Source organism: Fulmarus glacialis, unplaced genomic scaffold (genome assembly GCF_000690835.1).
Source record: "Fulmarus glacialis isolate BGI_N327 unplaced genomic scaffold, ASM69083v1 scaffold50749, whole genome shotgun sequence".
Classification (NCBI taxonomy): Eukaryota; Metazoa; Chordata; class Aves; order Procellariiformes; family Procellariidae; genus Fulmarus; species Fulmarus glacialis.
This window is the reverse complement of record NW_009236197.1, coordinates 1-17,530: the sequence shown is the minus strand read 5'-3', so window position 1 is coordinate 17,530 and position 17,530 is coordinate 1. Positions and strand designations below refer to the sequence as shown.

The following is a 17,530-nucleotide window of genomic DNA, read 5'->3' as shown; positions in this document are numbered from 1 at the left end:
GCGGCCCGGCCGGCGCGGTGTCCCGGGCGCTTTCAGAGGCGCCACAGCAGGGACCAAGTGTGCTGCAAGGCACCGCGCCCGTGCTTGGGACACACGTTGCGCGTGCTCTGTAAAAGTGGATAGCTGGCACCAAAAGATAGTGCGCCTATAAATAGCAAACAAGATAATGACAAAAATTAGAGGACTTGACTACATCCTTGCATGGAATTTTATCTCAAGTTTTCATTTACGTCAGCAAGTGAACATGGCATTTAAATAATCAAAGTGTGTAGTAGTATTTCCATTTTTTAAACCATTCTTATGAAGCCAGCTGCAGTGCTCAGCATGACAATCACAGTGTGCTTGCTTGCCTGCCTAGTGAGAAGGTAAAGAGACATTTGCATTGTAGCAGTTAAGGATTGCTTGACTTTTCCACTTTTACAGTGTTCTTTTTTCTTCTCCACTGTTCGTCTTGGTTGCATTTGGTGTCTTAGAAAATCTTAAATTTAATATCTTTTTTTTTCCTTGAAGGCATGTCAGAGGATAACAGACAGAAAATGCAAAGCCAAGAAGACTCCTTTTTTTCTTTTAAGTATTACAGAATAAGGAAATATGACCTGGATGAAGTTGCCTATGTTTTTGTAAATGCTTTGAAGTTTTGTAATGGCAGAAGCTAGGTCTTCAGAAATTAAAAGATCCCGAATAAGTTTGTCACTCAGTAAAAATAAGAAAAAAAAAGGAACAACAAAAAAAGTGGAAGGTAAAGGAACACCATCTATACCTTCAGCATCCTCCTCTATTATTTCCTTTTTTAACAATGTTCCCCCTGCCAAAATTACTTGTCCCACGTGTGGGCAAATGGTGCCAAGATACAGAATAAATGAGCACATGGATGAAACATGTCAGAGAAACCATGGTGAGATTGGTATCATTGATTCAACACTCAACTCTTTTAGGAATGAGAGTCCCCCAGCTGCAAATGTGAACAATAATTCCAGCTCATATTTTTCAAAAAAACTCTTAAATCTAGAGACAAGTCCTTCCAAAAGCAGTTTATTCAAAACAGAAGGGAGTGCAGCACAACAGATTAGTCCTTATTTTAGCAATAGTAGTTCAGTCTGTAGCATTAACAATGAACCACAGGCTCAAACAGTTAAAGTAGTCTCTTTAGGAAGCTTGTCATCTAAACTGTCGAGAAGACGTTGTATCCAGGGAGGAAAACAGGTCGTGTATAAAGAGATCGACTCTTCACCTCCGGCTGTTCACAATATGTGCAAAAGTGTTGCAGCACGGGATGATGATGATGAGATTTATGCTGGGCATAGTTCTCAGAAAAAAAATCAGCTTGCTCAGAGAGAGTGCCAGGAACAAAATTTTTCAAAGCAGGAACCTGAATTTCAAAAAGAAATAAACAAATGTAATGGAGAAGACCTTGTGGATATTGTTCAGGTATCATTACCGGCTGATAACATTAATGGCAAAAGGTTACCAATTGGTACAAGGAGCACCAAAACAGAAAGTAGGTCTGAAGGTGTGATACTTAGTCCTGATAAATTTGAGACACATCTAGCCATTTATACTTCAGCAGAGCTGACCAATAGTTTGGAAGTCACGACTCGGCCTCACGCTCAGGTTTTTCCTTCTTCGAAGACAGAAGTGAACTGTGGTACACAAAATTGCTTTAGCAAGGGTGATGTACAGGTACTTCCTGTGGAAGTTCATGAAGACTTTAAAGATGAGATTAATCATACTTTGTCAGAAACTGTGGAAAAAGTAGAATTTCAGAATTCCATTGGGGACATTTTAGACAAAATAAATGAGGTTAGCTCTGTGCCCAGCTCTCCTGGTCACCCATATTACCTCCAGAATTTTCTAGTGGTGCTGCGAGCAGTTTTGGAGAACAAAGATGATGTCAAACTCTTTGATGAGCAAGATACGAACATTATAACCAAATTCTGCAAATTATCAGGTATCTTTCTTTTTTTTTTTAATATATTGTCACATTACCTCTTGTAGAGAGAGCTGTTACATTATTTTATGTGAAAAGTGCTATACCAATGGGCAATTTAACTTGATAAATTCCTTAAGGGAAGAAGCTCCTTTTTCTCAGGAGATGTATCCCTCAGTGGCTTCTTGTACATAAACTTTCCTAATGTTGCTTTAATGGAAGGTAATGATAAAGAGTGGAGACTTGTAAGAAATAAGGAAAGAATGATTATGTATATTTCTGGTTTTTTGGAATACTTTTTTTACTGTTTTAATACTATTTTTTAGAATCTTAAGTCAACTTGCTGCTGCATTTAAACATGTTTCCAAGGAAGGAAACTTGTAGCGCAGAAAAAGAGTATCGGTTAACACCAAGCTTTTGATGATGGGAATTCTACAAAAGGGGGTTATGAAGAGGCCTGTGCTGGATACATAGACCTTGCAAAAATACTTCTGAAGTGGTGTTTGCGAGCTTTGACTCAGTACATTTACAGATTACTTTCATGCTTGGTGTGAATCCATGGTTATTGCTATGATTATTATCCAGTGTTTAGAATGCTAGTAACTAGGCTGCTAGCTACTAGTCATTTTCTTGTAGGTTGCTTAGTACTTTTAACTCTCATTAATTTCAGTTGGAGCCAGAATGTTGGAGATTTAAGCCCTCAGTATTTGGACAAGATTCAAAGCAGACATGTTGTCTGAAAAACTCATATAAGTTTTAACAGTCAAAGCATAGCAGAAGTGATGCAAGTGGAAGAAGTGTTCTAGCTGTTCAGAGCACTTAGTCCCTTAATGTTTGTTTCTGTAAAGTTCCAAATGATATTGTGGATTGATACCACAGGGCATTACGAAGGAGAATATCAAGGTTATGACTTGTGATTAGCAATTATGTGAAGTTTTTCCAAGGCCAATAGGAGACTTTCAGTAAGTGTTTTTCTAATAACTTGTATAGATGTGGAATGAGGTTAGGTTAGTCTATATGACATCACAAGGTTTCTAATACAGGATACTGAGTGACAAAAATGGGTAAGTGTTGGCTTGAGCTTTTTAGGAAGAAATATAGCCCTGATAAGTAGTTCACAATCTCAATTCCTTAAAAAAATTGAGTTAGCGCATATCTGTTTCTCTAGGAAGTACTTAAACTGTGGTGGAACAATCTCAGAAATGTCTTTTTTGACTTAAGATCTTCTTCCAAAGTTTAGCAGCTGGAAAGGACCATATGAACATTCTTCATTTGCCCTAGTGGAAAAGTCAGTTGAGCTGACTCAAACCATCTTGAGAGATGGTTGCTAAAAAGGTGAAGAAACTCCAGAGGAGGAAATAGGGCTCTAAGTTGACACAGGTGTTTCTGCAGTGTTACCTGGTCACAGTTAAGCTCTTGCAGGTTATATTGTAATGATTACAATGATGCAGTAGCACCAAACATTTAAAAAATTCAAGGATAAAACTAACATAAGTTATGAGAATATTGTAAATAAGATGAGATCGTAACATAGGACTGTATTTGTCAGGGAGCAGCAAGAGCAGACTACTCTGCATGGGAAGATGAGCCAGGGGACAGCAGGACAGGCAGGGGCCACATCCTCTCTTCACTTGCAAGGGGCACAAGCCCACATTGCCCAAAGAAGAAGAGCAGAGTGGATCCGTGCCAGTATGGCAGTCAGCCATGCTCCAGTGGTGGCAGGTCTTCAGGCAAGTCCGTAGTGATGAGGCAGGTGCAAGGTGAAGCCGAGTCAGCAACATGTCTGGGTGAAGCCAAGTCAGCAAGGTGTCTGTCTGGGCGCTGGCATGCCACAGCAGAGCTTAGGCAAGAATGCAGGCCACCAGCCTGAGCTTAAGTACAGCTCCCGAGCGAATGGGGGGAGGCCCTGACACAGCCTCACACAGCTCTTTGCAGCAGCCTGAGCCCAGCTTACACAGCTGCACTGATTCAGAGCTGACCTTGAACACAAGCAGCAAACCTTTGGGGGCTGGGATGGGATTGCAGAGCCTATTGGTGCACTCAAGGCTATAAGAATATTAAAATAGTTAACTTTCTCCACCTAAATGTGTATACAGTGACATCTTGGAGCTTGATAACGCCTTGTTTATGTTGTGACAGTTAAAAAGGGAATATATAAAGAAAGAGTGGAATGTAAGCAACAAAACTCTTGTTACTGGCTCTCTGAGGCAAGCAGTAGATGGCGTATCATTTACAACCAGAAGATCTGCGAATAAACTTAAGCTAGGTCATTAGCGGATGCAGGCTTTGGCTACTTTGACAGATACTAAAAGAGATGTTCAGGATACAGCTTCCTTATTTCCACACTCCCTTCTCTGGGTGAGTACAACACTGATCAGTAATAGTAACTTGTTCTGTTAAATAAAGGAAGGGCTTGTTTCTCTTCCAGTATTGTGATTTCAGTATTCCCCTGTCACAGGAGTTCAGAATACAGAAAGAATTATTGCAAAGAGGTGCTGATAAATCCATGTGTGCACTGACTGTTAGAGCCACAAATAAAACAATCTCTCTTTGCAGGGTAGGAAAAACACAATCATTCAGCTATGAGAAGTGATCGGATAGCATTATGTCAATAGATAATGAATTCTGGACAAGTGACAGATGGATGTCTTTACCTTCAAGAAATCTTAGACAGAGTACTTTGAAAGTTCAGATAGATGGGTTATGTGTTCCACATTAGAAGTTTCTACCCAAGCAAGAGTTGTCTTTCAGTTATCATAACACCAAAAAAACCCACACATATATTACAGTGCTTAATACTGTAAAGTTGCTTGAACATAGGTATTCTCCAGTATTTCATTATTTTCTGTTAAAATGTCTACCATTCTTCAGTGAGTTATCTCTAATGCTTATTGTGAAAGGAATGGTATTTTTAAAAGGATTAAATTTGAAGCAATCCTTCCTTCTTGCCCAGTTTTCTCAAAAGTGGATGGCCTTTATGTTGGATGTAGAGCACTGCCAATTTTTTAAGTATTGGAAACTGTAAATAAAAGTAGGGAAAAGCAGAGGTGTATCCATAACAAGTAATCTGCAATGCAGTGTCAGGCTTTGTGCTCAAGATGTGGTATGTCTGAACTTAGGTGTAATATTAAAAAAATATTTTTTTTATTCTCTATGTTTAATTTCACCGCATGTTGCAGGTGGAAGAATTTAAATGCAAGCACATCGTTCTAGTGATACTACTTAATACACTTTGCGAAATCCTCCTTCCAACTTTTATACAACAGAAAATCGTACGTGAGAAACATTGATTTATAGTCACCAGTGGAACTGAGGTACAGAAAACTGAACGAGAAAAAATGATGTAATTTTTTTCTGTTGTGTTTTAATGACTCATAGAGGGTGAACTTTTCTAAAATCTTCTCAATCTTTTTGCTGATAATATTTCAACTTAGAGCAAATTTTTTATTTCAGTGATACGTTTGTAAGAACTAGAAAAGAAAAAAAATCCCCCAAACCTTCAAAGGTAATGTACTGCAGAACAGGATGCTTAAGAAGCAATTAATTATTTGTGCAATACCTTTTTATTCTTCTATTTCTCATTCAAATCCTTTAGAGAGAAAGCAGTCCTCACATGCCTTTACTGGATTGCAGCCCTCGTTTGGTCAGTTTCCATGGTCTGGAGAAGGGATGTTCATGTGTTGCTTGACATTTTTCCTTTTTCCAGAGTTGTAGAAAATGGAGCAGGCTTCAAAGAAGTTACAATCCCACGGAGAAAATTAACAAGCTTATGCGTCTGAATGTAGTTCTCTCGGTGAATTGATCCTGGAAATATTCTATTAAAAAAAAGGCTGAAAAAGTCTTTTTAAGGACAGGAGAATAGTTAAATAAGCATGTAAAGTTAACTGCCGTTTCTTAAATATATCTAGGTCTGGTACTGTTTCAGTGTCTGTTTTTATTAATGATCAGTTTCAGTTCAGCAGCAGCAGACAGGGATAAAAAAAATCAGAAGTTAATGGGGGTGAATTAAGTATTCAAAAGGGAGCTGAATGTAGTAACAGTCGCTGGACTATTTTCAGCTAAGATTTAATAAGCTATTTTCTTGAATTTCAGCATTGTTAGTATTTTACAAGTATTTTTAGAAGGTACTTTAAAAGAGCACTTCCCTGATAAAAATCAAATCTATAGGAGGTTTTTTCCCCTTGTTTTCAGTAGGTATATTAGTAAAATTAAGCTTATCTTTGGAAAAATAAGAATCTGAAGAGTACTACACAGAGAGGTATTCTGGGATTATGAAATCATTCTGTCAGACTACAGCGTCTTTTGTTCCTTAGCATCAAATAGTTGGTTATTGAACGAGTGTTAAAGAAAGCAAAAAGACATATTTAACATCACAATATGCAGAGTTTGAAAAATGAAGTTGTCTTTTCCTAGGAAAAAAGTTCTTTCTTAAAGGGTAAGCATGTCCAAAATGCATTTTAGCAGTGTTCATTACCTACAAAATACATTGTAATAATTTTCTACCTACAAAACATAGGAGATTCTAATGAGCAATAATTACTTGGAAAGGTAAGTTCTGGCATTTTACCAAGTCTGCTCACGGGCAGATTTAAAATGTGTTTCAGAGGATATCTGCATCAAAGTAATTTTTTCTAGGTTAGGTAGTGATTATGCATAGTACTATGTTTTAAAATTTAATTTTCTTTTTATCCTTCCCTCCTTTAAATAAAATTTGCAGTTGGTGGGCAGAAGTTATATGTGAGACTTTTTCAACGCAAGCTGAACTGGTTAAAGGTGAACAAAATAGAGTACGAAGAGATAAGTATGGATTTGTCACCAATAATTGAAGAACTGGCTGAAGCCAGATTTCTGCAAACAGGTATGGCCAGGGTTAATAAATGTTAAAAGTATTACAAATAGAATCTGCGGTTGTGTCATGTTAGAGTTTAACGCACTACATGCTTGTCTGTGCCTTGAGAAGAGAATTAGAGGAGCAGAATAAAGGTTTCAGGTAGATGACTTGTGTTGTGTTACATTAATAATAAAAGCAGTCAGTGCAATTTAGATAATAGGGAGAGCTAAATAAATAAATGTCAGGGCTATAGGTGCAACAATAGGCCTGGCTCGTGCTCACCAGCCTCATCTCAGACCCTGACCTGCGCAGCCTCTGCACATTGGTCCAGGAGCTCTACTTAATATCCTCCAGTACTGCCCTGAGCTGTCTTGCAGGCACCCTGTCCCTGGCCTTGTCCGTCCCTGGCTGGCTGGACCTCCAACCAATGCTGCAGGTGTTTGTTTCCAGTCTTGTCCGTGGCCGTGTACTGTGGATGGATTTTGGATGTAAACTGTAGTCTTGTCTCTAGTCTTATGTCCGGCTTCGTCTCTTAGATCGGCTCTGGACCTGATTCATCATCACACTTTTCTGGGGCTGCGAGTGGAATCTGTTACCAGGACTTTTGCTCTGCCCATTCTGTTCACTTACGGTGGGACTGCACCAGGGTTGGTGAGGACACTGCCAGTGCTGTAGTCACTCTGGACTCCTGGCTCATTCCCCCTTGTCGAGCAGCTCTGCTCTTGCTGCTCCCTAGCAGCACTTTTTTTTGCATCAGGCAAAGTTTTAATCATCAGGAAGACAAGTTTTTTCTGAACAGCATTTTTTTCTAACTCAGCAGAATTTCTTTATATTTGCTTTTGTTTTGAAGTTGCAAAGGGATTTTTTTCTGATTATTCCATTCCTTCAAACTGGACCTGTGAAGAGAATGAATTTCAAGCTGAACCAGCTAGCATCGATAATACATGTTTGAAGAATCCAAATCATTGGATTAGTACTAGATTATATGAATGTACTGTACTTGAGCTGTTGCTTGAGTGTATATGTACAGCACATAATAAATATATGTGAATCGTTTTACTTTTAGAATCTGAACTGGAAGACCTGTGTGAAGGGTTGGATTTGCTTTCAGTCCCTGAGCTAAAAACATTGGCAAAGATCTTTCACTTGCCAAACCCAAATGGTCAGAAACAGCAACTTGTGGATGATTTTCTGAGGTTGGCAATTTTCAGCAGGAGTCAGGCTGGTATTGGGACAGTGATTTTAAAAAGGTAACTCTGTTTATAGTTAAATTTTGCAGGTGAATGTAAGTTATGCTTCAAAGGACTCAACCTAGATGCCTTTTGAAGAAAGGAATGCGTTAGTAAATTTATGAATAAAAAAGGGCGGCATTATATTTTGATTCACAGTGGGTCAAACAGAAGGGTAAATAGACTTTTTTTTTAAGCTGTGTCATGCTTTTCAGCTGTGGGCATGATTATCTATCTCCAAAGTTACTCAATTATACAGGGAAACATTCCTGAATTATTTAAAGCAAAATCAGTGCAGAAAAACATCTAGGAAGACATAGGGAAAGTCATTGCCTATTAAAGCAACTATCTGATGTTCATTTGCTGGGTGAGCTCTTTTAGTAGAATTAGAGGGGAGCAATAATCTCTTTTTTTGTGATTGACACTGTACTTGAGCATAGAGCCTCCTTTTTGGCAATATTTTTAAAGGGAGAAGATTGATTGCTTGACAAACCGTTCTTTCTTTCCTGTGAATTTTTTCGCTGTGGCTATCACAGCTGTGTATATCAGATGCCCTTGACTTCCAGGTTCTTCTGGGATCCAGATTCAGGTTTAAGGTGTCATTCTGCCCTAGTAGGAGTGATTACAGCATTACGATTCTTGGTGTTTAGGGCTGGATCTGTAGCTAGAACTTCCACAAAAAGTCTAGGAATATGAACTACGGTAATAGCCAGGATACTGGTGGTAGGGTACAAGTCAGTTCTGGAGTTTACGCAGTTACCTCTTTTAGTAACTAATACCAAAAAGTAACTGTTTGAATAATAATGCATATAAACAAAGGTGCTTGTCTAGCAGTTAGCTTGTCTAGTAGGCTGGAGAACTAGGGTCTGAACTCACTGATTATGGAATCCTTTCTGTACAAAATGTAGGTTGGGTAGAAAGCTGACAGATATCGGTATGTACTGCATTTGCTTCAATAACATAATTTGTCTTTCCTGTGGTATTCTTTTTCAAATGAGAGAGATATAAAGCTTTGTCACATTTTGGATGAATATTCTCCCGTGAAATCTATCATGTGATTCTCCACAAAATTCCTTGTATTAAAAGGGGTCTAGTATTGGAAGAAGAACTTTTTAAAATAATCCCTCCATGAAGAATTATTATTGCGTGAATCAGTAAGGTCGTCTTTCCTTATGCCAAAAGAGAGGCCTAATGCTAGCTTAGTGCTGGGCTTGCAGAGCTTCACAACTGGGAGGTTTGCATAGTGTGGTTACCTTCTTTAAAGTAGTTTTATTTGGTCTTTGTTGTTTTCAAAATACAACAGGAGCTCTAGTGGTTCCTATTCTGTTAAAAATAGTATTTCACACTGGTGTCATTGTCTCCAGTAGCATTGCACTTTATTTGGTCTGCAGGAAAACAGGTGAAGTGATCATAGCCACAGCCATGATTGTCTTGTGTTAGAGGATGTTGGGACTTTGTGATGAGTAAGGATGTTTTAATTTAAGGAGTTGCAGTTGTTTCCTCATTCTATTGCAGGTATAGAAAACTTCATTATGAAGCTACTTTGCATCACTTGAGATTTCATTTTTTCTCTTCGATACCAGATATTTGAACTACATGATGATGCATGATGCATAATCTGTATAAATATCTCTAACAAACAAAATTGTTTTCAGAATATTGGCTTAAACTATGCAAAGGAAGGCTAAAAAAAAAAACGTGTTCAGGAAATGGAAAGGAACCTGGGAAAATTAGTTACATTCCAAAAAAGTCCTTGGTGTCGGCTTACTCCCTACTCCAAGAAGAGGCTCATAGTTACTTGCTGAGCCACATCAGCTTCAGGAATGTAATGCTCTTTGCTGTAGTTGACAGCTGAAATACTAGTTACCCCATGAGATCAGAGAAAATCCTGTTTTAAATTTGTGCTGTCCTGTGGACAAGTAACAGAAATCCTGTATTGTATGAAAAGGCTGGATGAAGTTGTGCTAATGGAGATACCCTAAAACAAGCGATCTCAAATTGTGGTCTGTAAACATTGCCCTAACAGCAAACCACATCTTGTTGCTTGTTGTTACTGCCTGGCATACTGCCTTTGGCTGCACCAAAAGGGCAGTTAGTTCCAATTCTATTCTGCTTGAAGGTTGGCCCTTAAACTTTTTATTAGTTAATGCATTTCTTTGGTTTTTCACTAGAGGTTACATGCACTATATAGTTTCTCAAGCTGCTTCTTTCAAGGAAAATCATGTTTACACATTAATTGGCTTGACAACAAAATTATTCTCGTACTTCATTCAGTATATTTGAATTTTTATAAGTAATGGTAAAAACTGTTTGTTATATTAATTTTATTTGTCCTTCCAGGGTGAAGGACCTGGCTGGAAAATCTGTCAGGGTCTGTAAAGGCCCTCGGGCTGTCTTTTCTCGAATTCTGCTGCTATTTTCACTGTCTGAGTCAATGGAGGATGAAGAAGCTGGTAGTGCTGGTCAAGGCCAGCTCTCCACAGTCCTTATGGTAAACATGGGGCGTATGGTATTCCCCAGTTACGCTGTAAATAGGAAAACACAGGTCTTCCAGGACAGAGAAGACCTTATCAGGTAGGGGGAGCTTTGGTAGTTTGGAAATCTGTTTATTTCTAGAAAAGCTTTACTGCAGTGCTTGTGTAGGCAAATAAGAATTCATCATGTAGAACTCCAGATATAAATAAATAGAAGTGCACTTTTGCAATGATTTTAAATGCATTTTTGTATCCAGGTAGGACTTGTAATTCACAGTGGCTTGCGTTTTGAACCAAAATAGCATATTTATTTGCTTCATGATCATCTGCTGATGAAAGTTGTTTCTTCATTTGCTGTGATGGTTATTAGAATGGACTCTCAACAAAACAAAAAATACGTTCTCTAGTTTATAAGTAATTAAACATAACGTACCCTGCTAGTGTAAACTCTGTTGATCCTACAAGATTAAGAATAAAGTTGGCTGCACGGTTCAATGTCTTTGGAGACTCGAAGGGAGTTTTTAAAAGGTAGTGTATGGAGGAATTTATTTCTTTTAACTGTAAATGCTTTTTGAGCCTAATACCGTTATTATGTTTTTTTCCCTTAGATATGCAACTGCTGCTCATCTGTCAAATGATATAGCCACTGCCATGGTAAATGGGAACTGGGAAGAAGCTCATCATCTATATACGTGTGCTAAAGAAACCTGGAACGAACTGAAATATCACCCCTCTTTGAGGTAGTAAACTGGAAACTAGCCTAGCGTTCATATGAAACTATTAAGTGTATTATCTTACTTTTGGTACTTTTCCTTTTGAAAGAGGCTTATGGACTAGTGATATTATTTAAGCCCGATAAATTTAGAAGCTTTAATGTTCTTGAAAGCTTTGAACTTCCTGGTTGGTTGTTTAGCTTTTAAGTGATTATATGAAAAGGCCTTTTTTGTAAAACTTTGGGAATGAATTGGTAGGCATGGATAAAGCACCAAAACATTTCTGTTCTATGTGCCATGGCAGGAGAACAAGAGCCTTATTTTTCCCTTGTCATAGTTTGTTTTTATGGCTTTTAGACAAATAGCAATAAGCAGAATTTAAAATTCACTGTGAACAAAAGAATGTTGCAAACGTTATGTATTCATTTCTTCAGACTTCCAAGTGGGTGTCATTCAGGAAACATTACTGAAGATCTGAGAACTGAAATAACATGTATTGTTTTTGAAGTCCCTCATCAGTTTTTCTTTCAATTATTTTGTTTTCTAGCTTAATGATACACCGAAAGTTAAAGCCTTATGTTTGGCATTATATTCATTTTCATGGCATCTGATTTAAAATAATATTCATAGAGGGTCATTTGGAAGTCTGTTCCATTTTACACTGAAGACAGTGGAAAAACCTATTTTGATTTCAGTAAGATATTCAAAAGACTTTGTCTTGAAACGTAGAGGTGCCTAGTCTTTTTTTATGGCAGGAAATGCTTGTTCTAGCCTTTTTGTTTTGTTCAGTTGTGTTTCTAAAGTTAACCTTCTGACTTAAGAGAACAAGTTGGCAGTAACAAAACATGATGTAATAAATTATTGGTTTGTATGTGATGTAAAATGTATTAGCTAATAATTCCACCGCTGTTGAAACCAAAATATGCTGTGCAAGTGCCCTTGCTACCTCAGCTAAACTATTTTCTTGCCTTTGGGTTCTTGACTTCGCAGCTGGGATACTCATTTCAGTTCAATTTTGATATATAAGGCATTTAATTTTTGTAAATGCTTTAGGTATAAGTATTCTTAGTAAGAGAATTTTAAGAATTTAAATTGCCATCATTAAATTGATCTGAGCTGCTTTTATCTTTCAGCTATCACAGAATTTTACCTGAGTATCTGCGACATTTCACAGTTGGCTGGGTGTATACAAGAATCCTTTCTCAAGGTGTTGAAATTTTGCAGAGACTTCACATGTATGAGGTAAAGTGGTGAAGGGAATAGGAATACATTTTAATGTAGCATTATACATCAATTTACATTTCTGATGTGGCTGGGGATAATGTTTGCCAGGACTTGCTACAGTTCTCTTAACAGGTTACTTTTAAGGAAAAAGAGCCTTTTTTTCTTGCTTTAGAAAGTTTTAAATTGTTTTGATTTCTGCTTATGCTTTGGAGATCTGCCATATGTAATCTACCATAAGACTGTTGCCGAGACGTTGCTGTTTCGTTATTTAAAGATACTTCTGTTTCACTAGATTTGGTTACTGCTTTTAAATAAGAAAATCTTGGAAGAAAAGTCTTCTATGAAATCCCTGCCTCTTCGCCTTAGGAGCTAACATCTCCAAAGGCCTCTGACTTACATGTAAAAGCAAACCAGATTATTCTGAAAAATAATTCTGCAAAAAGGCAATAAGTAATATTCAGGTCTTTTTCATATACAATAAGAAATACGGGAAGGACAAAAATAGTGTATTTTTGGCAGCTAACCTTTAAGTTTACATAAAAATATCTCTATTCTAATAGAGTGTTTAAGATACAGCCATGCACCTGAATACATTGGGTGCTGGAGTAAAAATGGGGTTTGAATTGTGCAGAGGCAAAGTTTTATAGTACCCAGTAATTAGAAGGGAAAGTGACAAGCTAACAATATATTGAAACTTCAACTTGGTTTTCTAACTCAATTAGTAAAGATATAATTCTGTTGCTGCAGGAAGCGGTGCAGGAGCTGCAGACTCTTCTGTCTCAGGATGTGTATTGTATGGACAGCAGAGGGCGATGGTGGGATCGCCTGGCTCTGAATTTGCATCAGCACTTGAAAAACACTAAGAAGGTACCTTCACAACTGCATGCTGTAAAGCTGGAAACACTGCAGTCATTGTCTGAAACCATTTTTTAAAAATAGTTCGTATGAGAAGAACAGCGGATAAATGCAGATATTGGGAGGAATCCCAAGGTCAGGCAACCAGTTTCTCCTAAGAATTTGAATATTGAGTGTACCCTCATCCTTGGTTGGCCTGCTTTTTTCTGTTGCATAGAAGAACACTGTTTGACATGAAGGACTGATTGTATGGAGTTACCAGGCAGCAGCTTCCTTGCTGTTCTGCCTGTTCTGGTTGCCTAATGTGTGAGAAGCAGAACACTTCTGCTTCTGAACCTGAGTCATGATGAGGCCATATCTGAAATGAAAAAACCAAACACGATCGGAAGGAGTTTTTAAATGTTTTCAAACAAAAAATTAAGAGAATTAAGTCCTTGGCTAACTGTTGCCAGCGGGGAGAATGTTGTCTTCTGTATCTGGACCGGTTTTGGTGTGGGGTTTCTACTGTAAGGGGTCAAGCAGTAGACAACACCATTTCTAATCTGTTACTGGTACACAGCTCTGGCAGGGTTATCAGTCTTTAACAGCAAATTTAAACTATTTCCATTGTCCTACAGGAGAAAGTGTAACTGACCACCCTTAGACTGGTAAAGAATAACATTAATGGTTTTAGATAGCATGTATTACAAGCTATGTTTATTCTGGTCTGTTTAATTCTCTTAGGAAGGCAGAGGAGGGGAGAAGAGGTTTTGAGGTAATCTTAGCTTTTGCTGAAACTTTGACTTCTTTCCTCTTCCCTTCCAGTAGGACACAGATCAGTTGGGTGTGTTTGTACAAGCAAAACACGTTATTTGTGCAGTGGGTAAACTTGCCAGTCTCAAGTCTGAATGATGCAGTTCAGGCTTTTAGAAACACTGTGTACATGGTGAGCGGTTTTTAAGTTTCCTAAGTGATTAGCTGGCATGTAGCCGAATGAGAGAAAAATAACCATATGGGAATGGCAAGGATTATGTGCAAGGATTATTGTAAATCTCTGTAGAACTTTCTGGCACTTCTGGAAAGATTTCTGCAGCAGAATATAAAGGAACCAGAGAAAACTGCAAGCTGCAGTTGTGCCTTTGAATTCCTTGTGAGCCAGCACCAGCTTTTCACAGACTTTCTTTTCAAAAGCCATAAGGCGTAGAAGCCACTGTCTAACTCATTTTAGGGCTCAGTTGCAGTTCCATGAATTTTCTGTGCAAGAAACAGCAGGTGGTAGTTGTATCAGCTGCTGGCCTGAGGATTTATAAGTACAGGAGATTATGTCCATTTTTCCTGTCTGTTACATACAAAGGAGGAATATTGTCAGTGATTGAAAATGAAACTCCGTAGGACTGTTTAGGTGGTCACAGTGAAGTATGGGCAGACTGAAAATCAGCTTTTAACTAAAGGACAAAGAAGACCAATCTAATTAAACACACCTAAGATACCTGACTAATTTGGCAATGAAAAATAGAGATAAAAAAAAGTTTTAAGTCCAGGAGCAGTAGCAGTTGTGGTGTTATTTAAAATAAGCAGAGAATGACTTTTTTTTCCCCTGGGTGTTGCTTCCTTCCCTCACTAAGGCTATTGAGAATTGCAATTAAAATGCTCATATTTTATGTTGCATTTTAATTCTCTAAGTCTGTTAAAAGGAAATAATATCATAGGCTGTCAAGCATCTGCAGTTGTCTCTTCTGCATCTTATTCCCCCATATCAAGCTTTTTTCAGATTTGGAATTAGAAGTTGTACAAAGGAAGAGTTAGTTTCAGTTCCTTATTTATAAATTAGGACAAAGTGCCTTCCTCAAGTCACAGAAAGAGAGTGTGTCAGAACCATGATTTGAATTAATTTTTGGAGTCCGTATTGAACCCTGGGTATTCTTCAGTGCAGTAGTGCATTGGTCTAAAATTTGTTCTGTATGTACATTCTTACACAACTGATCTGATCCTTCTGTTTCTGTATTGCGTGCTGTTAAGAAACTGGCTTAAAAATATTAAACTGATTTACCTTAGAACCAACTCTTTTTTCTGGTCACTTACGTAGAATTTACACTTCCTTAATCTTATATTGATCAGTACAAACGGAGAGTAATTTCTTTTTACTGTACTAGTGCAGATTCGAATTGAGAAGGCTACTAGTGCAAAATATTACTTACTAATTAGAATTTCAGTACATAAGTAAGAAAGGTGGCCCTGTCTTATATGCTGGTTTTTATGTTCCATTTTTGTGCTCCAGTTGCTCTTTTGGACTTATAAGAACAGAGAGATGTGCATAGGTCTTTCTAAATTATTGCTTGTTACCTTGCTCTTTGCTAGGCCATTCACTGCATCAGAAATGGGCTGGCAGACCCATTTGTACGTACTGGGCATCGTCTCTCTCTCTACCAGCGGGCCCTACGAATCAGAGACTCACCAAGCTGCAAGCAGTTCAGATGCCTGTTTCATGATCTGCCAGTCGTAACTGTGGAGGATGTGACACATGTAAGTAAAGTTGCTGGTAGTTTCTGAGAAATAACAACTCCTGAGGTCTTTTTTCTTCTGACAAGAAAAAATAATCTGTGAGACTGTTGTTATGTACTATGCACCAGCCTCTGACTTATTTGTGCTGCAGGAAAATGAATACAAATGTGTTTCTAAAACAAAAGCCTCTTGTAAACAAGTATTTCTACTTATTTAATAAATGGTCAGCTTCTTAGCTGAAGTTAGTCAGCTGTACACTGATTTAATTTGCGTTGCTTTACTGAGTGTGTGTTATGAATCTGATCAGCTATGAACTCCACTAATTTACCAGCAACACTCAGAACCTTTCTGTCTGAAGAGTCTGATCCAATCAGTGTATTGCCTCTGGTGTCTTCAGGCTAAGCATTCTATGTGTAAGAAAAAGTAATAGTAACCGTAGCATGTTGTCAGCCTTAGATTAATGGCTCAAAAAATGCAAGGTTTTATTAGTAACCTTTGGGAGTTACGCACTCGAAATATGCGCTATGCAAATATGCAATGTGATGCACTTGCATCATATTGGAATGGATTTTTTTTAACTCATTCTTTTCCCTACTGTTGCAAAGCTAATTGTATCTGGGCGAAGTCAGAGCAGAGTCTCACTTTCTCTCTCGGCCTTGTCACCACATGTCTCCCTACAGCCCTTCTTTTTCTCAGTCCAGAATCAGTCTTCTCAGTCATCTGTATTCTTTCTTCTGGTCCTGCGTATAGAAAGACTACACTCCCATTTGCCCAGCATCTTTGCTAGACTTTTTTTTTCTGAAACACTTGCCAGTTTATAAAAGCTAAACAGAATGATTTCAAGGGAATGGCAGGTTAAATTTTATTCAGTTGATTTTTGGAAACAAGTCTAGCTCTGATTTTAAGAAAACTGAAAAGGAGGAATGTGTGGTTTAGGAGAGATTCAAACACCTAGGCTAAAGCTTTTTAAATGTGATGCTGGAAAGTAACTAGTTCTTTTAATATATTCAGGTTACAATCAAAGGGAAGATGTGTCCTCAGATGGGAATGGGAAAATCTGTATTTCTAATGGAGGATATTGGTGATGAAGAAGGAGGCGAAGACTTCAGTGTATCCACAGTCATGTGCTCAGTTGAGGAGCTGGCGTTAACTCATTACAGGCAGAATGGTTTTGATCAGGGTAACAGTAAATTTTTTTTGTATAGTAAAATAACTGTGGGAGTAAAGAACCAATTTACTAAGCAGTTTAGTTAATAGACCAGTTTTAGCTGATTTCGTTAGACCAGTTTTTAGCCTGATTCTGTTTCCTTCCCAAACAGCTCTAATATGTAATTTCCTTACCAAAATGCTCTAATATGTATTTTCCACCTGACCTGCTTTCTGGCCTTTAATTATTTGCTGCCTTCATATACCTAAGGTGGTTTTGAAATGTGTTAGGAAAAAACCCAACGTTTCTTCTTTATCTCCATAGAAAATCACTTACTTTGCCTTTCTTATCAGTGAACAGCTATTTTATTTGTTAGGGGTAAAATGCTAGCAGTGTCATTTAAGGGGGTGTCATTAAGGAAAGGTAAACTTCCACTGATTTTTGGTACTAGATGAACATGAAAACAGTATATACCATAGCAAGACACTTAGCAACTTCTTTTGAAAGGGCTTGATTTTCTGCTCTCTTAGTAGTTGTTCATGTATTTTTTACAACTTAAGAGCTGTGGAAAGCCATGGACAAATAAGAATATATAGGGCTGTTTTACAGGAAAAAAGCAAAATACAAAAAGGTAAGCAGGTTATTTTTT

General features: G+C 37.9%; 1 protein-coding gene across 1 annotated transcript; it reads left to right on the top strand.

The window, feature by feature from the left end:
- Nucleotides 1-642: 642 nt before the first annotated feature.
- FAN1 (FANCD2/FANCI-associated nuclease 1) lies at nucleotides 643-16,914 on the top strand (the record flags this gene model as incomplete). The annotated part of the gene is made up of 9 exons (XM_009586276.1): nucleotides 643-1,948; nucleotides 6,645-6,785; nucleotides 7,825-8,008; nucleotides 10,328-10,561; nucleotides 11,070-11,201; nucleotides 12,308-12,416; nucleotides 13,146-13,265; nucleotides 15,591-15,755; nucleotides 16,746-16,914. Coding segments are annotated over exons 1-9 (2,560 nt in total), but the record flags the coding sequence as incomplete, so codon positions are not given.
- Between the last annotated feature and the right edge of the window lie 616 nt (nucleotides 16,915-17,530).